General features: G+C 44.9%; 1 protein-coding gene across 5 annotated transcripts in view; it reads right to left on the bottom strand.

Moving 5' to 3' along the window:
• Positions 1-1,069: 1,069 nt before the first annotated feature.
• The window catches only part of Zhx3 (zinc fingers and homeoboxes 3), a 96,786-nt gene continuing 79,100 nt past the window's right edge, over positions 1,070-18,755 (bottom strand). For all 5 annotated transcript variants that reach the window (XM_055602232.1, XM_055602231.1, XM_055602234.1 and 2 more), the window contains 2 exons: positions 15,727-18,718; positions 1,070-6,876 (listed from right to left, as the gene is read on the bottom strand). In XM_055602232.1, the coding sequence (XP_055458207.1) occupies positions 6,866-6,876; positions 15,727-18,583 (2,868 nt within the window). In that variant the 5' untranslated portion in view covers positions 18,584-18,718 and the 3' untranslated portion in view covers positions 1,070-6,865. The remainder of the gene's footprint in view (positions 6,877-15,726; positions 18,719-18,755) is intronic.

Below are 18,755 nucleotides of genomic sequence, written 5' to 3'. Positions count from 1 at the left end.
TTTTGCCTCTTGCCATGGTACTGAAAACCCTGTGGTTAGAAGTAATAAACAGTTTGTGGCCTTTACTAAGAAAATCCATTCACAGGTAGCTGTGCCCATAACAGAGAGTTGGGGCCTCACTTCTGGCCAGTCACCCTGAACTTCAGCTGATGACTAGGACTAGACAGCCACTTGTCTTTCAACTTGTCCATTATCTCTGACCATTTCAGATCTGCTGAAGGGTGCTGAGTGAGTGTGAAGTTACTCCACCAAGGTAACTTAGTGACCAAAACAAGCCCAGGCCTGCTTTGCATTTTAATTAAGTGGATCTGGCCTTCAGAGGCCTCCCCTACCTGGGACATATCAGCCTGTTCTTATCAGGAAGACTGCAGCTCCCTGCAAGCTGCTGCTGCCATCTCTACCTCAGTGTGTTCTGAATATGCCCACTAAGGACTTAAGATAGTTTAGTCAGGTTCTATGATCTGGCTCTTGAGATCAAAAACATGGCAACTTCTTTAGAACCCAAGCTGCCCTTGAGAGAGGCCACATCAAGAGCAGTTCCTGATGCTATTTAACTGCTACCCCTTGTTCTTTTCTAGGTGGCTTTATTTTGGGAGTCCCCTTTTCCTTATGTGATAGGCTAGTGAAGCCATCCCAACAAAATTCAGTTGTTCAAGTCAAGGCTCAGGTCTTGGAGGTGTGGGTTTGACACTGGTTCTTTAGAAGGCTTGTGGGTCTTTTTGCATGGTGACAGGCCCTCCTTAGCAAACAGCATGCTCTGCTGACAACCCTTTTCTCACTAGAAAAAGAAAGGAACACAGGAGAACTTGCCCATGTCCTCACACCACATAGCTCATGGCTCCAAGATCAGACTTCTTTCACTCAGCACAGTTTCACATGGAAGCCATCACTGAGCTCAGGAATGCTGAAGACAAGTGAACTGGAATGTCTTCCTGGGGAGCTGAGGGAAGCCCCAACCTCTATCCATTTTAAGGTCAGATTTGCCCCCTTTCCTCAAAATCAATAGAAGGGATCTTACCTTTTTGTTTATTAATTCCCCCAACACACACAGACACACAAAGTCAGCAGATAAGAAATGTCTGTACATTTTTTATTTAGGAACAGTCAAAAGATCGGAAGTACCACTGAGGCCCATTCAAACTACATAAGCAGTTTTGTCCCTCATCCCATCCCTTATCCAAATTTGCAGATACAAAATCTAGGAAATGTGCAATTTGCATCGTAGAAATAGCAGCATCCCCATGGGGGACCTTACGAGGCCCGGAGACAGCCCAAAGGGGTCATCCTTGCACCTCCCACCACACACAGCCCACACCAAAGGCAAAGGCTATCTTTCTATTCAAACGTTTCCCAGGGTAAAGGATTTTCCTACACTCCAGCCAGGTGTGACCCATGCCTGTAACTCAGTGCTTGGGAGGGAGACACAGGAAGAGTACCCAAGTCTGAGACCAGCCAGGGCTACACAGAAAATTCCCTCTCCACAAAGGTCTATGTGACAGAATATGCTATTTCTCAGTTTGCTCTCACAGCTGGCCACAGTAGCAGGTGACCCTCTTGCCATTAACCAGGACAGCTGCCCCTCACTTAGCACCAGGACAGTTACTTCAGCTGTTCCTGGGAGACAGGAAGCACAGCAAAGGCAGACTGTTCAAGTCATTCCCCAGTCACACTTCTCAGTAGTCGGGCCCCTGAGAACAAAGCCCTCCGCACTGAGACCAGAACACAAAGCAGGTGCTGGAGGACTAGGAACCAGGACATTGTTTGCAAGGACTCTGCAGGCCTTTGGCAGCCTCCCCAATTTCCCCAAGGGCTATGTCAGGACAACTCAAAGAACAATAGTCAGCAGGGGCCAGAGAAAGGTTGGCTCGTTTTCTCTGTTTAATAACAATTATGACACAGTCTGACCTTCCTGGCAAAGCTGAACAAAGCAGGCTACTCAGAAGCATGGGAGAGAGATCACTGCCTGAGTGACCACTGCTGCCCTTGGCCCACCCAGTTTCACAGAGAGCAACCCAACTCATGCTGGAACTCTGCTGAGGAATGGGTGCTAGAGCTCTCACTGTAGCTAACCTCACATGGGGCCCTGACCCTGAGTCAAAGAAACCACAAGAACGAGACCAAGCTGTGTGGGCAGGAGCTCAGGACAAGATCGCTCTTAAGCACAAACTACAGGCTAACAGGCACCACATAATAAGACTGCCCTGCTGGACAGTATCTCTTCTGGTACTTTCTTGGGAAGGAGAGCGCCCTGGTAGCCCTTTCTATATTCAGTGTTTGAACAGACTTTATCCTAGGCATTTTTACCTTCAACTTGAGTCATCCTGAATAATTCTGAATCACCCACCTTTCATGGAAGAGAACACATGTCAAACAGCATTAACCAATAAAAGCTCTTAACATACAGGTGCCCATCTGTGTTCACAGTATGCGAGTCTCTTGACAAAAGAGACACTGATGGCAGGTACCTTTGCAAGCCCCTCTCAGGTATCCTGACTTGCCATCCGCCCACTCTTGTAAACAGCAGTAAGACATCACTTGGCAAACAGTCCCTGCCAAATAGCTGTTCTCCCTCTACTCTACCTGCTTCCTGCCAGAGTAGCAGCAAGGTCTGGCTCAAGGAGGGCAGAGACAACAGAGTTGTAACTATACTGAATCCATTCAGTCCTGCAAACCTGAGACTAAAAACCAAGGAAGCAGGTACCTACTTCTGTCCTTGTGGCAACCACCTTAGTCACATTCCCAACTTCTCTGGATTTCCATCCCTGCTCCAGACTTCGGGGAATTGGGAAGAGGTGCTCCTGCAAGGCCCTGAGCTAGAAAAACCTACAGCGTTTCTCCAGTCTGGAGGACCAGGGCCGTGGATTGTTGGCTAGTGTTAACAAGCCCTCAGAAAACCCACAAAAAGCAGGCTCTCAGTCCTAACACTATGCACATTGTGAGCTGCTTTCAGTTTACAACCATGTGTGAATTTTAGGCTTGGATGCACTTGGGCTTGCCACTCCATGCCAGCCATCCCTAGAGGCCAGCCACTAGGAACAGACTTCAGCAGAAGTAAACTGAGACTCGGTTCCATTTGGGTTTCTAGCTAATAAGCCAGGTAGCAATCTAAACAGCAAACAGTATGGTCGTCAGTTCTGCCATTACTCAGTCAAAAGCAAACCCAGCCATTTCACTGAATACCTCTAACAGCATTGATAGCCCTGGACTATATAAGCACAGTCACTTACCGGTTCGACTGCCCCAAGGCAGAACAAACTGCAGTGCAGAGAATTTAGGTTGAAGTCTCGGGAGACCCGTGGGCTGCAGGACTAGAGCACATGGAAATCACCCCCTAAAGGTCTGGGCAGGATGGTGGTAAACAGTGTGCTCTTGAGAAAAGGGAGAAGAGGAAGCTCAGGGGTGATAAAGAGAAGGCTCCAGTCAGTTAAAAAAAAAAAAAAAAAAAGAAAGAAAGAGAAAAAGAAAAGAAAAAGAAAAAAGAGAGCCTGCCAAACTTTTGCCAGGATGAGCTGACCAGAGACCTTCATGTATCTAGAAGACTCCTGCAGACAAGTGAGCCTTGCAAATGAATTGATACAAGATGATCTGCAAAGTGGCTGGAACTAACAGCTCACTGGGGAAGTGGCGGGGGCTTTACAAAAAACACAAATTCTAATCCAGAAAGTACCTTATACACTTGGGCTATGACAGTGGAACTGACAAAGCTGCTCCAATCTGAGGATTTTGGTCCATACAGAGACTAGGAAGACAAAAGGCAATGGCTCCAGATGGACAGCTCAACAGTCACCTTGGGAATAACCAGAAAGGCTATCTCCTGCCCTCCACGACAGGCAGCTGTGTAACAGATGTCCTGGGGCCAGCAGGGAGGAAGGAGCACAGGTGTGGCACAACTACTGACAGAACAAGATCTCTGAGCCGCCTGGGCCTGGAGAGTGCTGCTGAGCTTCCTGGTAGGACACACCCAAGGCCAGCTGGGGACAAACTGGAGGGTACAGGTAGAAGTCTACCAGGTCCCACCCAACTCTACTTTTGCTTCCAGAGAGAAGGGTGCCTCAGGCTAAGGTATTTTGTCCACTTGACAGCTGCTGTCAGGAGAAAAGCATAAGGTCAGTCGCTAGTAAACCTCATGCTGGCAAGCCATCTAGGGAAAGGACTCCCAAAACTAACACATCCAACTCCCCAAAAAGTCTCTGTGATCAAAAACTTACAAATAATATGCAAAGCCTATGGATAAGTTCAGATTTCTGTTAGAATGGAGTTTGGTTTAGAACTGAAAACAACCCTAAGTAAGAGAAAATTCAAACGTACAAGACTGGCAACAAAGAACACTTAGAACGTGCTGTCTCTGTTAAGTCCAGGTGAGTGCAGAGGATGGGGCAAGACTCACCATCTTGTAAAGCAACCTCTGCTAAGAGAAGCACATTGCATCCCACCTCGGTAGCCCACAGCCAGCCTTCTACTGAAGGCACCTAGACCATCTTGACGCTCCAGCTGTACAAGGCCAGTGATCTGTCTGTCACTAGAAACCATAGGCCTGGCAGCTGCCAACTACTACTGTACTCCTCTGTCGGTGCACTCGTGCTTGGCACCCAAAGCCCTTCCCTGAATTGCCTGCTCCATGACCTCCCTCAGCATTACCTGCCAAACATAAGGTCCAAGCCACAGTTTCCCTCCCTGATCCAAGACAAAGGAAGCAGGGTATATTAGTCAGTTGGGGTCCTTACCTGGACAGTCTTGCTTTTACCAGCTCTGAGAAAGCTATGTTGGGGCCAGTGTTACTGTAATTTCCCACCCAGAAGACTACCTGGTGCCAGAGACCAGGCTGCTATCTGTGTCCTGTGTAATGTCCACCAAGTAATTTCATTTTCTGTTCCATGGGAATTGCTGAGACATTTTTATAGAGTCTGCGATTCAGCTAGTACAGCAGGGCTCTAGAGGTGAAGCCAGCAGATGTCTGGGCTCAGGTGAAACACAGATGCTTTCTTAGACAGGAGATGGCATCCTCTGCTGCTCCAGCTGCCTGGTGTACTGTCATCTCTTCATACACAGATCACTTCCCCCTAGTGCATCCATATGAAGCTCAGGTGTACATCAGACATACATTTTTAAGAATAAAGTATTAAATAAGCATGTGTACTGTTACTGTGGATATGTAAATCTGCACATACACAAACACTAAAGGAAAACTTTCAGGCGTCTGTTCTCTGAAGGAAAGCAATCACTCACCATTCTTTACAATCCTCAAGGTCTGGGACCAAATTACTTCCCTCTCCAAACAGAAAGGATACAAAAATAGGCTGCAAAACTTGCCAAGTAGTCGAAACCCCCAATCTGAGACAAATAAAAGGTAATCCATATGGGAACAGGAAGAGCAAAAGAAACATACTGGTTCCAAGGCTCTGGGTTACAAAGAAAGCCCACTTTCCGAGAAGGCTGAAGGCTGCCATGCTCATCCTCAGACTGTTTTCCTCCCCAGGAATATAATACCTAGAAGTTAACCACTGCTTGGTCAAAGCTCTTGCCCTGCCTGTGGGTCTCCTGATGGAGTTTCCAAGAGGTTAGTGGGGTCATGAATGACACAGCCTGTTTGTCATCTTTGTCCCTCCTCTATCCACAGCTCTCAGAAATCAGCCTAGGAGAGACTGGGGCTTTAATGTTTAGTATAGCTCCATAAGCAAGTTTACCATAGTTTCAAAGGCACCTTTTCTTGTGATTTTTAACTCAAAAGACACGAGGCTTAGGCAAAAGTTGATAGAGAGTACCTGTTTCCCAGGTTTGGGAATATAAATTTAGAACTTTAAGAACACCCTCACAGGCACCTGTCCAGTGATGTCCAGCACCTCTGGATCATAAAACCAGTAGCTGGCCAGGCCCTTGGTGTGTTGCAAGGACATTTTGCCAGGAACTCCCTCCTGCAGGTCTCTGTGTTCAAGACCACTCCAGCTCTGGTCATTTCAAAATCTCCCAAGCCCTTCAGCCTCACTCTTCCTACCAGCCACCATGTACTTCCTTCTGACCTGCAGGAGGCATTGAGCAGTGGTGGCCAAAGCCACAGCAACTGGCTCTACCTTGACCATTTTCCTCTTCCTATAAAGGAGTCTGAACTGAAGGGCTGAAGGGAGCATGTAGGTCAGCAGATTGGGCTTTACAACAATAGTTTCTTTAGTTGATCTGATAATGGAGAAGTTGGTCCATGATTCAAACTCCATAAGCAGAATTATGGTTAACTAAACAGAATGGTAAGCATCCAATGATAATCTCATAGTTTGGCTGTGTTCAGAACTGACGGTAACAGTGGGCTCTGTGTCAGTCAAAAATCAACGCAAGCCTGGCACAAAACGTGGCTTGCCTATTCAGTGATGCAGAGATCTCTTCAACAGTTCTGTTCCCTTGAAGGCAGTGGGGCCAGGCCAGATGCGGTTCTGAGTGTGCCTGTAACTCCTCTGCTGCGAGGATGAGGGTCCCTGTGGTCTTAGCCTCCCAGAGAACAGACATGGCATTGTCAGAGCTGAACTGCTTTGGTAACCCGAGTTCCTATGTATTGAAAATGTCTGTAGTTGGATGCTTTATTAAATGTATAGAGTCAGTTGTATATGCTAAAAACTTGATTCTGGGTCTAGGTATATGCAGTCTGAACTGCTCTGTCCCTGGGAGGCAAAGGAAAGGTCCTGCACAGTGGGAGGATGGGTTGATGAGAACTCCTTGCTGCTTGCTTAGAAGTGTCAGGTGGAGGATATTTAGGGCAGCGACAGGTTCTCTTGGCGCCTGGCAACTGGCCATCAAGATGACGTGTAGCAGGTTTGGCCCTTCCACATGGCAGACAGCATCCCATACTGGCCGGTCCTTCACAGTAACCGGATCAAATTCAGTCTGTTTCTGAAGAGAAAACACATACCTGTCACTCCATGGCAGCTACAACCTACACAGTCCCTAGAGATGCCCAGTCCTCACTGTCCTGGGCTGTTATCACATGGTTTTAGAGACCCTTTGATTCCATGAGTAGTACCATGCGACTGAGGGAAGGTGAAAGAGGAGAATGTGGGTTATAAGGACAGAATACTGGCTGAACCACACAAGGTCTTCAGATTTCTTAGCCCCCTGACACCTACCCCATCACCGTGCACAGGGGCCCCTAGTGCCTAACTGTGTGTTCTAACCTGCCTCCTGGTACCTAGAGCCCTGAGCTCTGGCATCTCGACAACTACTGTGCATCCTCCTCATGTCTTTATTTATAACTTGCAGGTTTGTAGTCAAGGTCACGGCAGCTGATCACAGGGTTCTCATCCCATGTGTACATATAGGGCCTTTACACTGGGGGAGCACAAGAAGCAGGGTGCAGATAACAGAGAACTTTGGAGGTAAAGCTGCCACAAGGGTATGGCCACCCCTGCCACTCCTGCTGTGTTCAGCCATGCCTGTTACTCACACCCACATATCTCATCTCTAGTTTAAAAAACATCATGGTACAATACACTAAACACAAAATTTCCCATTACAGCCATACTAAGTATATGTCTAAATATATTATGTACATATCTGTTATGAATCATCATTGCCCTATTTCCGTACCCTAATAGTTTTCAACACCCTAAATATAAGTTCTGTGTCCATTATATAATAACTGCCAATTCTTCTCTCAGAAGTAGCCTACATTCTACCTACATTCTTCTCTCAGAAGTAGCCTACCATAAGTTTGGCTAGAGACTTCATATAAGTAGAATCATACAATATTTGGCTTATTTTACTTGGCATTATGTTTTCAAGTTCCATCCATTTTGTGCAATGTATCGTACCTACAATGTTTGTATGTACACAGCACATTTGTTTATCCATCCCTGTGTCAATGGACACAGGTTGTTTCCTGTTTTTGGGACTTGTGAATAGTGCTGCTTTGAACATTCATGCACAATGTCAGTTCAGGATGTCTTTTCAGTGCTAGCAGTGAGGCTTCCTAGATTGGATGAGGAGCTTGTTCAGACCTGCTGAAGAGTTTTCCAAAGGCTTAATCACTTTACATTCACAGCAGTGTGTACCAGGGAGCTGGTTTTCCCCACATCCTCACCAATGCCTCTGATTTTCTGTTTGTGTACATGTAAGCAATAGCTGATTGAAGCATAATCTAGAACATAATTGTAGGTTTCATATGCATTTCCCTAAAAACTAAAAATCTTAGTCATCTTAAAAAATTTTTTTTTTGTCTTTAAAGAATTATGTCTGCATACTAGGTATGGTGCTTGGTCCCCATGGAGGCCGGAAGAGAGCATTGGTATCCCTGGGACTGGAGTTATAAATGGTTCTGAGCTACCATGTGGGTACTAGAAACTGAAACCAGGCCCTCTGCAAAAACAGCCAGTACTCTTAACTGCTGAGTCACCTCTGCAGTTCAAAACGTTAGTCATCTTCTCATGGGCTTGTAGCTTTTGTTAGTTCTCTTCTTTCTTGTTTTGTTTTTGTTGGTTTTTTGAGCCAAGGCTACACAGTTCTCTCTGTGTAGCCTTGGCTTTCCTAGAATTCTCTTTGTAGACCAGGCTGGTCTTGAACTCACAGAGATCCACCTGCCTCTGCCTCTCTGAATGCCGGGATTACAGTCGTGTGCCACTATGTCTGGCTAGCTTTCTCCTAAGGAGAATGTCTAGTTAAATAATTTATTCATTTTTTTAATTGGCTTGTTGTTGAATTGTATTTCTTTATATTTTGAATGTTAATTCTTTATCAAATGCATGATTTTTCAGGAATTTTCTCTTACCTGTCAACTGCGTTTTCACTCTCTTGAGCAGTGGTTCTCAATCTTCCTAATGCTGTGACCCTTTAATACAGTTCCTTCTCGTGTTCTGGTTGTGACCCCCCAACCATAAAATTATTTCATTGCTACTTCATAAATGTAATTTTTCTATTGTTATGAATTGTAATGTGTATATCTGATATGTGACTGTGAAAGGGTCATTTGACCCACACAAGGGTTGTGACCCACAGGTTGAGAACCACTGCTGTAGAGAATATCATTTAATGTACAAAAGCTTTTTACTTTTTTTTTTTTTTTTTTTTTAAGCCAGGGCCTTATTATGTACACCATGCTGGCTTGAAACTTACACTCCTTTTACCTCAGCCTCCTGAATGATGACAGGAAGGAATGCACCAGCATTCCAGGCTTGGGATTTTAAAATCTTTTTTTTTTTTTTAATATGTTTTGGTATTTTGAGAGAGGGTCTTGCTATGTATCCTAGCCTGGCCTGGAATTCATAATCTTGTCTCTGCTTCGTAAATGCTGAGTTAGAGTTAAAAGCCACCATGCCCAGCTCAGAGTCTTTAACAGTTGATGTTGACCAACTGATTTTGTGGTTGTTGTTGCCAGTGCTTTTGCTGTCATAATTAAGAAACCTCTGCCTAACCTAAGGTCTGGAAGGTTCTTAACTGTATTTTTTTCTAAGTGTTTCATCACTTCTGCTTGGCTGATCCATTTGTATCTGCTATGTTTAATAGTTTATTATATTTTCCTTTTTCCTAAGCTGGCCTGGAACTGACTATGTAGCTTAGCCTAATCTCAAACTTGCAGCAGCCCCCCTGCTTTCACTTCCCAAGTACCAGGATTACAGGCATTAGTTACCTATACTTGACTAAGTTCATATTATTTTTTAAAGTCTTTTGTTTCCTTGTTGATCTTCTGCCTGATTTCTGCTTGTTTTTGTGTTGAGAATTTTTCACTATATTATCAGGGTTGGTCTTGAACTTGTGAACTCAAGGCATCCTCCTGCCTTAGGCCTCCTATAGGCATATGCCATCATATCTGGCTTCTGTGTGGTTTTTATGTGCACTATTGAAAGTATAGTATTAAAGTTTCTAAATACTTTTGCTTATTTTCCTTTTAATCCTGTCCATTTTTATTTTATATACTTTTGGACTCAAGTGTGTATATTAATAACTGCTAAATCTTGTATTAGACCTTTTGCCAAAATATAATATTTTTATCTGCCATAAATGTTTTATTCAAAGTATTTGGCTTCACCGTAATAAACCCACATTGGGTTTCTTTTTATTTACTTCTTGTATGATACATCTGAGGCAGGAAAGCATAGAGGCAACAGTTTAGTTTAGGACCCTGTTTGGTTTTGATTATGCATGCATACACATACCCCTTTTATAGTAATGCACTTGGCAGTCTAGTTCCTTCATCTGCATGTGCTATGTACACATACTCTTCTCCAAACCTCACAACAACCTAACAGCCTCAGAAACCTTTTAACAACCCACCTACATCAGGATACATGCACTCCCATCTCCTAACGATGATATGCTTTCTGCCCCTAGTAACACTCAAATGTTGACAGTTTCTTTCAAGTATATTCTCACTAGGTATGAGAATAGAAGGGATGAATTGGTTTTGAGTGCATATGCAGTAAAATAAAACTATGTCCTCTAGTAATATCTTATGGAAAATCCCCTACTTACCATTGCATGTCTCTGCATAATTGAGTGGGCATATGATTACAAACAAATCTATTATGGGAAGGAACACGCCACGATTATTATATAACCTAATCTGTCAACTAAAACAGGGAACCACCTAAGTGTACCTTGTTAGTAACAAGCTCCACCTTCTCTTGAACCTTATAAAGGAAGCCTGGAACAACAACAAATACTCAGGGCTCTTGAGTGTTTTCACTCATGTGGCCTGCTGTCAGTCATGACAGTGTCTCCCTAGAAAGGGGTTATCTTGCTGCTTCTGCACATCTGTGTAATGCCTGATTTTCAGTTCTTTGGATACAAGACCAAGAACTAAGCAGGGTGGGGGTGGTGGTGGTGGTGGTGGTGGTGGTAGTGGTGGTGCACGCCTTTAATCCCAGTACTTAGGAGGCAAAGGCATGTGGATCTCTGTGAGTTGGAGGCCAGCCTGGTCTACAGATTGAGTTTCAGAACAACAAGGCCTCACAGAGAAACCCTGTCTCAAACACACACACACACACACACACACACACACACACACACACACACATACACACACAGAGAGAGAGAGAGAGAGAGAGAGCACCTGTTAACACCTCAGCAAGGACCTCAACCACTTGTAATTTTTTTTCCATCCTTTACCTTTAACCTCTTTTGTGTGCCTGTATTTAAAGTGAATCTCTTATAGATAGTAAATAGTTGGCTCCTGTTTGGTTTTGATACTATATACCAAGCTTTGTCTTTAGAACAACTTAATCCATTGATATTGTATGTGATTATTGAAAAAGAAGGATTAGATACTCCTGCCAATCAGTTATTTTTTTATTTTTTATTTTCAACCCTCCCTTCTGCCTTTTTGGCTATTTATTTATTTTGCTCAGTTTTATGTCTTTATATTTACTTGTGTTACTCTCTTGCTTACCTTGGGGATCATAATTAATGCCTTAAACTTAAAGCAATCTAAGATACCACTCAGTTTCCATGTTATATAGCCATGAGTCTCTCGTCCATCACTGATCCAGGTTTCATCTTCCTATTAACTCAGATGTACACTTTTCATGAAGTTTGCATTTTAAATCATACAGTGATGACAGAAAAACTACAAATTAAAATTATAATGGTACTAGAATTATATTTACCTATAAAATTAACTTTATTATGGTTATTTTTTTTTCTTGTGGGTTCAAATTACTATTCAGTATCATTTTATTTCAATCTAAAGGACTTTTGGTAGCATCTCCAGTAGGACAACCTATCAGTAACAAACTTTAGCTTTTGTTCATCTGGAAATGACTTAACTCCGTTCTCTTTCAGAACTTCAAATGTGCCCTTCCTCAGCCATTAACCTGATTAAGGATCCTTTACGTGATGAGCTATTTTTCTCTAAATTTTTATGTCTTTGAGTTCACTGAATTCCTTGGCTGTGTTCATATCTTTCATCTTATTTGTAAAGTTTTCTGCTGTTGCTTCTTCAGATGTTTTTAACTTCTTTCTACAATTCCTACACCACATATATTCATGGTTATCTATGTCCTACAGGCCCCATTAGTTCCTATTTATTGTCCTTTTTGGTTTCTGTGCCTCCGGGTAATTTCATCTCTTCAAATCCTCTGACCCCTTCCTTCTTGCTCAAATATGTTGCTTAGCCTCTCTAATAAACTTTTCATCTCAGTGATTATACTGTTTTGGTTTGAAGTGTGGTTTGTTTTTAAACTTTATACCTCTTTAGCTAACACTGTCATCGTGTTCATGCATTTTATTCCTGATTTCTCTTCATTCTTCCCATTGTTTCCTGTATTTCATTGAGCAGACTGAGGATAGTTGATCTAACATCTTTAATCAGTAGTTCCAATGTCTAAACTTCCTCCAGGGTAGTTATCTGTCAAACTCTTGATCGGTTACCCTCAGTCAGTCTCATATTTCTTTTTAAGTTTTGTAATTTTTCTATTGAAAACTGTACCTTCTAAGTACAATGTGTGGTAACTCAAAATTTAATTCTCTTAGCCTCCAGAATTGGCAATTTTTCCTCACTGAGGGCTAGAGTCATCTGTTCAAGATTTTTCAAAATTTCCTGTCAAGTGTGTACTCCTCATATGTGGGATCATTGAAGTTTCTGCTATGTTGTCTCTGTGGGAACCTATGATTCTTTTAAAAATGTTTGGTTTGAGAAAAGGGGAGAAGGACTCTTTTTTAAATGCCCAGTGGCTAAGAAGCTGCTTCAGCCCATGGGGTTGAGAACAAGGTCTCTATGATGGCAAAAATACAGCAAGCTACAACTTTCTGAGGACAAAGTCATTACTGCCCACTGGCAAAAATTACCCACACCAGCAACCTGGGCCATATTTCCTAAGGTTTATGGTTACCTGCTGTAGGGGTGTGGAAAGAGGATGGTGGTGAAGGAAACAGAAATTTATCAAGCTAGGCAGAGCCTCTCCATGCTCATCCCTGGATGTTGTGAATGTTGAGCTAGACTCTTGAGTTCCAAAACTTGGTTTGCTGTTTTGTTGTTGTTTTGTTTTAGTTTTTTTTGAGACAGCCTTGGCTATCCTGGACTCATTTTGTAGATGAGGCTGGTCTCGAACTCACAGCAATCTGCCTGCCTCTGCCTCCTGGAGTACTGGGAGTACAGTTAGGTGCCACCACACCTGGCCTGCTCTACCATCTTTTTAACATCACTCTCTAATTATCCTCATCTTTCTTGGGCGTGATATCCTGTCTTCCTGGTCATCATACAAGCACTGAAGTGGGAACAGTATATGGACACTTAGATAAACATAGGCAAAGTCTTCTAGGTAAAGGGAAAAGACAATCTATTCTGTACTGGAAAAAGGGTCAAACCAAACATTCAAAAGCTATTTCTTATACCATCATCACTCCAGGATGTCACGAGTCACCCCAAGAGACCCTGTCTCAGGTGGTAAAGTACCTGCATACCAGCATAAGGACCTGAGTTAAGATCCCCAGAAAACATGTAAAAAGCCAGACATTGTGGCACACTCCTGCAACCTCAGTCCTGAGAAGTTTTAAGGAAAATGTCATGCATATCTGAATAATGCTGCTCCTGAAAGCTATGGTTATTAAACAAAAGACCCAGTGTCAAATGTGAGATACTGCCTTATGAGTTGTTGGTCATGGAGCCAGAGGCACCCCCAAATACTGCAACCACTGTGAGATTTTGGAGCCATTCTTCCAACAGTGGCTATGTGGCTAGAACTGGAGAGATCAGTGACATTGTACACTCACACTCCTAACAGGTGACCAGTGGTGTGACTTCCATCAGGTGTTTGCACCTGGTTTGCTCTGCAAAGCTGAGTTTCACCTTGGTGGTAAGCATGGAACCGTAAGTTTTCTGGACTGGGGTGATGCCTCACTTGCCTTGTAAGCATGAGGACCTAAGTTTGATCCATAGAATTTATGTATACAAGCCAGGTGTAATGACACACTCATAATCCCAGTGCTAAGGAGTTGGACAGGTGGATCCCTGGAGCTTGATGGCCCCCTAGCCAAATGGCCAAGCCCCAAGTCCCAGGAAAGACCTTGTCTGGAAAACAAGCTGTGTGGCTCCTGAGGAAAAATACCTGGAGCTGGCTGCTGGCCTTCCATAGGCACACGCACACAAACACACACACACACACAAAAGCAAACACCAACACAACCTGCATATACACAGAGACCCTGCATATACACAGAGACAGAGCACTATCTGCAGGTACTCACTGGTGGCAACCCTCCCACAAACAACCATCATACTTAGAAATCTCCTTTTCCTTAAAAAAATGAAGCAATAACATTGTATTTCAAAACAGGTGTTAAAAATATTAGTGAGCCAGTCCTGAAGAGACTTGATAAGCTCGGGTCAGATGGAAGGGGAGGACATCCTCCCCTCTTAGTGGACTTGGAAAGGGGCAGGGAGAAGATGAGGAAGGAAGAGTGGAATTGGGAGGGAAGGAGGGAGGGGGCTACGGCTGGGATACAAAGTAAATAACCTGTGATTAATATAAAAAATAAATTAATTAAAAAATATTTAGTGAACGAATAAAAATTTTGTGTGTGTGTGTTTTTTTTTTTTAGAGGTCTTAAGTAGAAAATAAGTAGGGAAGGGTAACTGGGATTTCCTAGGTCAAAGCAGACAAAAACATCCAGGCATTGTATGCAAATAATGCAACATCGTCGAAGAGATACCATGGCATCTCATGGGTAGAGTGTTGTGCTTGGTTAGGGCCCCAGCAGGAGCAGCAGTCTCCAGGGACCACCTGCACAACTGTCCAATCCCACAGACATTTCTCGATACCTCTGTTCCCTCCTGACTCAGCTGGCCAGGCTATCATTTTTGAGACCCCAGTCCTTCAGCTTCTGTACACTCTTCTCTCCATACTCTCTTGTTCTAGCTGATCTGAAAAGGGGCATTTCATCAGGAGACAAATGCAAAGGGGTAGTGAAGGAAGGATTCTGGAACTCAGGAACCAAAAACTAGAAAATCAATACCTAATGATCTGATGTGTCTATGGATTCACAACTGTGTCTTAAAATGATCTAATGTTACTTCTAAATACCAAAACACCACAATCCAGAGAAACTGAAAAGGTAAAACTCAAGCTTTGGATTTCATATTTCTTAAAACAGAAGGTGAATTTTCATTATGATAAACATTTCTTCTATATCAGGAAAAACAGTACAAACCTAAGACAAGATTTTCATTAGGAAAAAAGGCACTGTGGAGCCGGAGGCTTATCAGTTAAGAGCACTTGCTACTATTACAAAAGACCCCGCTTGATTCCCAGACCTCCACGGCATGTCAAAACCACATGTTAACTCCAGTTCCAGGGGATCTGATGCCCTCTTTTGAGCTTTGTGAGCACGAGGCACACAAAAAGTTGAGATCATTAAAGACTCTCTTCTGCTTGCCAATCTGAGTTAAATTTCCTCTGAAGCCCTAACCCTGTTTCCATACAGAAGGGACCTAGTTGACTCAGGTGATGACTTAATCACTGCTAAAAAAAATGGCTAGAAGCACATGAGCCCCTTTAAGTTCTTTCCCTACATGGATTTAAAACAAAAACAATACCACGAATAAAAAGCACAGGAACCAAATACAAAAACCCAGTTCTCAGCCTTTTACTTCTATGGCTTCTAGTGCAATTTGTCCCCTGGCATTCACTCCTCAGCAGTTAGTCTGTTGCCAGATAGCCTTAGAGGCATCAGTACCTGCCACCTGTACCCACTCTGTGACTGCACCCTCCCTCAGATTCAGAGAAAGGCTATGCATGGTTCCCATGAGCCACTTACCGAGTTTACGTCCAGACTGGGAACTTGAAGTGTCAAAGGGCTCTGAGCTGGCCTCAGGAGCACTTGGCTCCCATGATTCACTGTTCTCAGACAGCTCTGAATAGGCATCACCCAGCACTCTGTGAACTTCCACACCCTCTCCAGCTCCAGGGCCCTGATCTTCACTGCTTGTATCTGCCACAGCCCGGGTCTCTTCACCCATTTTTTCAGCAAACCACTGCTTGACCTGCTGGGCACTCATCTGGGTCTTGTTGCAGAGCGTCTGCAGGTCCTCCTCACACAGCACCTTGTGTGTCATGTAATAATCTTGCAGCAGCTCTCGGTTGCCAGGGGCTATGACCAGCAAACCTGGTGGGAAGTTGCCCCTCTTATAGTCTTCGTACCACTTGAGCTGGCCGTTCTTCAGGGCATACCTGCTATCTCCAAACCAGCGTACCACCTCTGGCCGAGGCAGCCCTGTTTGGGCCATGATGGAGTCATAGTCCTGGTTGCTCGGCCACTGTGTCTGGACAAAGAGCTGCCGCAGCAAGTGACGCTGCTGTGCTGTCTTCTTGTAGCTCACTTTGCCTGGTGGCTGCTCTACCAGCTTGTTCAGACCATCTTCCTCAGGTTCGCAGACACTCAGCCCTGGAAGCTCACTCTTGCCACTGGCTTCAGTGACCCTCAGATTCTTGAGGTTGATTTTGATGGGGCTGACCTTCCGCTCTGCTAAGGTATGGCTAAGAAACATTTCAGGAGAGCCATTTTCACCAGGAACCCTCAGCTCACTGGCCAACTCTTCATCTCCACCCTCCTCCTCAGCACCCTCCTCCTCCTCCTGAGGGACATGCCCATCAGCCTTCTTGGTCTCCTCAGCATTCACTTTTTTCCGTCTCTCTGAGAACCATCCATCAATTTCCCTTCGGGTCATTTTTGTTTCACTTCTCAGGCGGTCTAGCTCCTCCTCAGGGGGAAGCGGGTTTTGTGCAAAACTGCTTTCCAGGACTCGAAGCTGCTCTGGGGCTCTCTCTTTGTATTTGGTTGGGGTGAAGTCTGGGGTCTGGTGCCAAGATTGTCGTTTGGTGGCAGGGTGGCTTGCTAGTGAGGTTGCTGTTGGGATACAGGTCACCTCTGGAACTTTAGATGACATGGAAAAGGGCACCTCTGGCACAGAGTCAATGAGAACAGAGCCGTGTTCTCCAGGCATCATGGCCCTGGAGCCCTTCAGGTTCCGGCAGTGGTATCTCCGGTCACTGAACCACTTCCGCACCTCTCTGGTGCTGAGGCCTGTCACTTTGGTCAGATGCTCGACTTCACTCTGCCCAGGGAACTGGTTCCGACAGAAGCTTCCTTTCAGAGCTGACAGCTGCTCGTGAGACTTCTTATTTTTGTAGATGTTTGCATCAAGGAAGGCTTGGGAAGTTATGCTAGGGCATGCTGTGAGGAGTGACTGGGCTGCATTGACTACCTTCACAGCCGATGCTGTATTTGAACATACAGTGTTAATGGGTGCCACAGTTGGCTTGGGGACAGATGCAGTTGTCAGGGGGAGAGGTGAGCTTGTTGCTTGTAACCCATTGGCCATCAATGGCTGAGTGACCAATAAGCCCCCTGCTGTGCCCTCAGGCTGCCCCACAGCATGGCCTGGGAGAGCAGCCTGGATGAGGTGCTGCACATTGCCAGCACTGGCAACAAGGGGGGTGTTTAGAACTGTGATTGTGGGCTGAGGCACAGACTGGATGACTGTATTGAACATCTTTTTCCGGGCATCTTCAATCTCCTCAGGAGACCAGCTGATTCCCTGCTTTAGCCTCTGGGCTGTGAACCAGATCTTAAGCTGTTCTTCTGGATACTTGGTCACCACAGTCAAATAGCAGAGCTCAGCTTTGGTTGGGTAGGGGAATTTGTGGAAGGAGTTCTTCAGAAAGCTGTTGGAGTCCATAGCTGCATTGTATGTTGGGATGCTGCTCAGCGGGATCATGACTTTTGGAAGGGCCTTGGATGTAGGCAAGGGTTGGTGGGTATGGTGCTGGGTATGCACTGGGGGCTGCTGCTGGAGGGAGAGGAACTGTGCTATACCAGCTGGCAATACTGGCACTGTTCCTATCAAGGGCCCATTGGCAGCATGAGGGGTCTTTGAGGAGCTAGTAGATGCCTGGCTGATTGGAGCTGCCCCATTGACAAAAGTGTGGTCCCCCTCTTTAACCTCTGCCTCCCCAGCTGATGGCTTTGGCAAGGCCTCGCTCACAGGCTGATTGGGAACATTCTCTTTAAGCATATGGATTTTTTTGGCTTCAGCTTTGCCTTTCATTATCTTCATGATTGGAGTCTTGGTAATGATGATTTCAGCTTGTCCATCAGTCCCTTCAGCTGTAGACTCAACTGCTAGGTCAGATGTGGTGCTACTCTCAGGGACATTCTGCTCTACCACTACATGATTGTCTGGCTTGGTCACATTCCACAAAAAGCTGGCTTCCCCTGAGTGACACTTGGCATTGTGCAGGGAAAGCCCTTCAGGGGTTTTTGCCAGGAAGCTGCACCCTGTACATACAAAATTTGGGTCTTTATTAAAGTCTGTGTGCTCTGAGTTCATATGTCCTATAAAGTGGGTCATGTCCTGGGACCTGAAATCACAGTCATTACAGGAATATATATAGCCATCCAAAGTGCTCCGGTGCCCGTTTGGCAGGGCAGAGCCATCAGTGCTGCAGGGGTTTGGGACTGTGTCATTGCTGGCATCAGGTGCCTCTGCAGAAAGATCTTGCTGGGGACCTTCAGGCAAAGTTCCCCCAGGCTCAGCCTCTGTGCTGGCACCCTGCAGCACCACGGTCTTAACCGGGATCATGCATGGGGTGGTGGACTTCCTCTTGCTGGCCATGGCGAAAATCACGTTGGGTGATCAGCAGGCAAGAGGGCCTTGCAGTACAAATTCCAGCTACTTCATAAGAGCCCAGAAGTGCGTCTAAGGCACCTCTATCAGTTATCTGCAGAAAGCCGCTCTTCCTTGTCAAGCCTGGGAGAAAGAGAAAACATTATCAAGAAGTTCTTGG

This window comes from Psammomys obesus, unplaced genomic scaffold, assembly GCF_907164565.1.
Source record: "Psammomys obesus unplaced genomic scaffold, mPsaObe1.curated_primary_1811, whole genome shotgun sequence".
NCBI lineage: Eukaryota > Metazoa > Chordata > Mammalia > Rodentia > Muridae > Psammomys > Psammomys obesus.
Note: the sequence above shows the minus strand (reverse complement) of the source record. Positions and strands in the feature narration are given on the sequence as shown.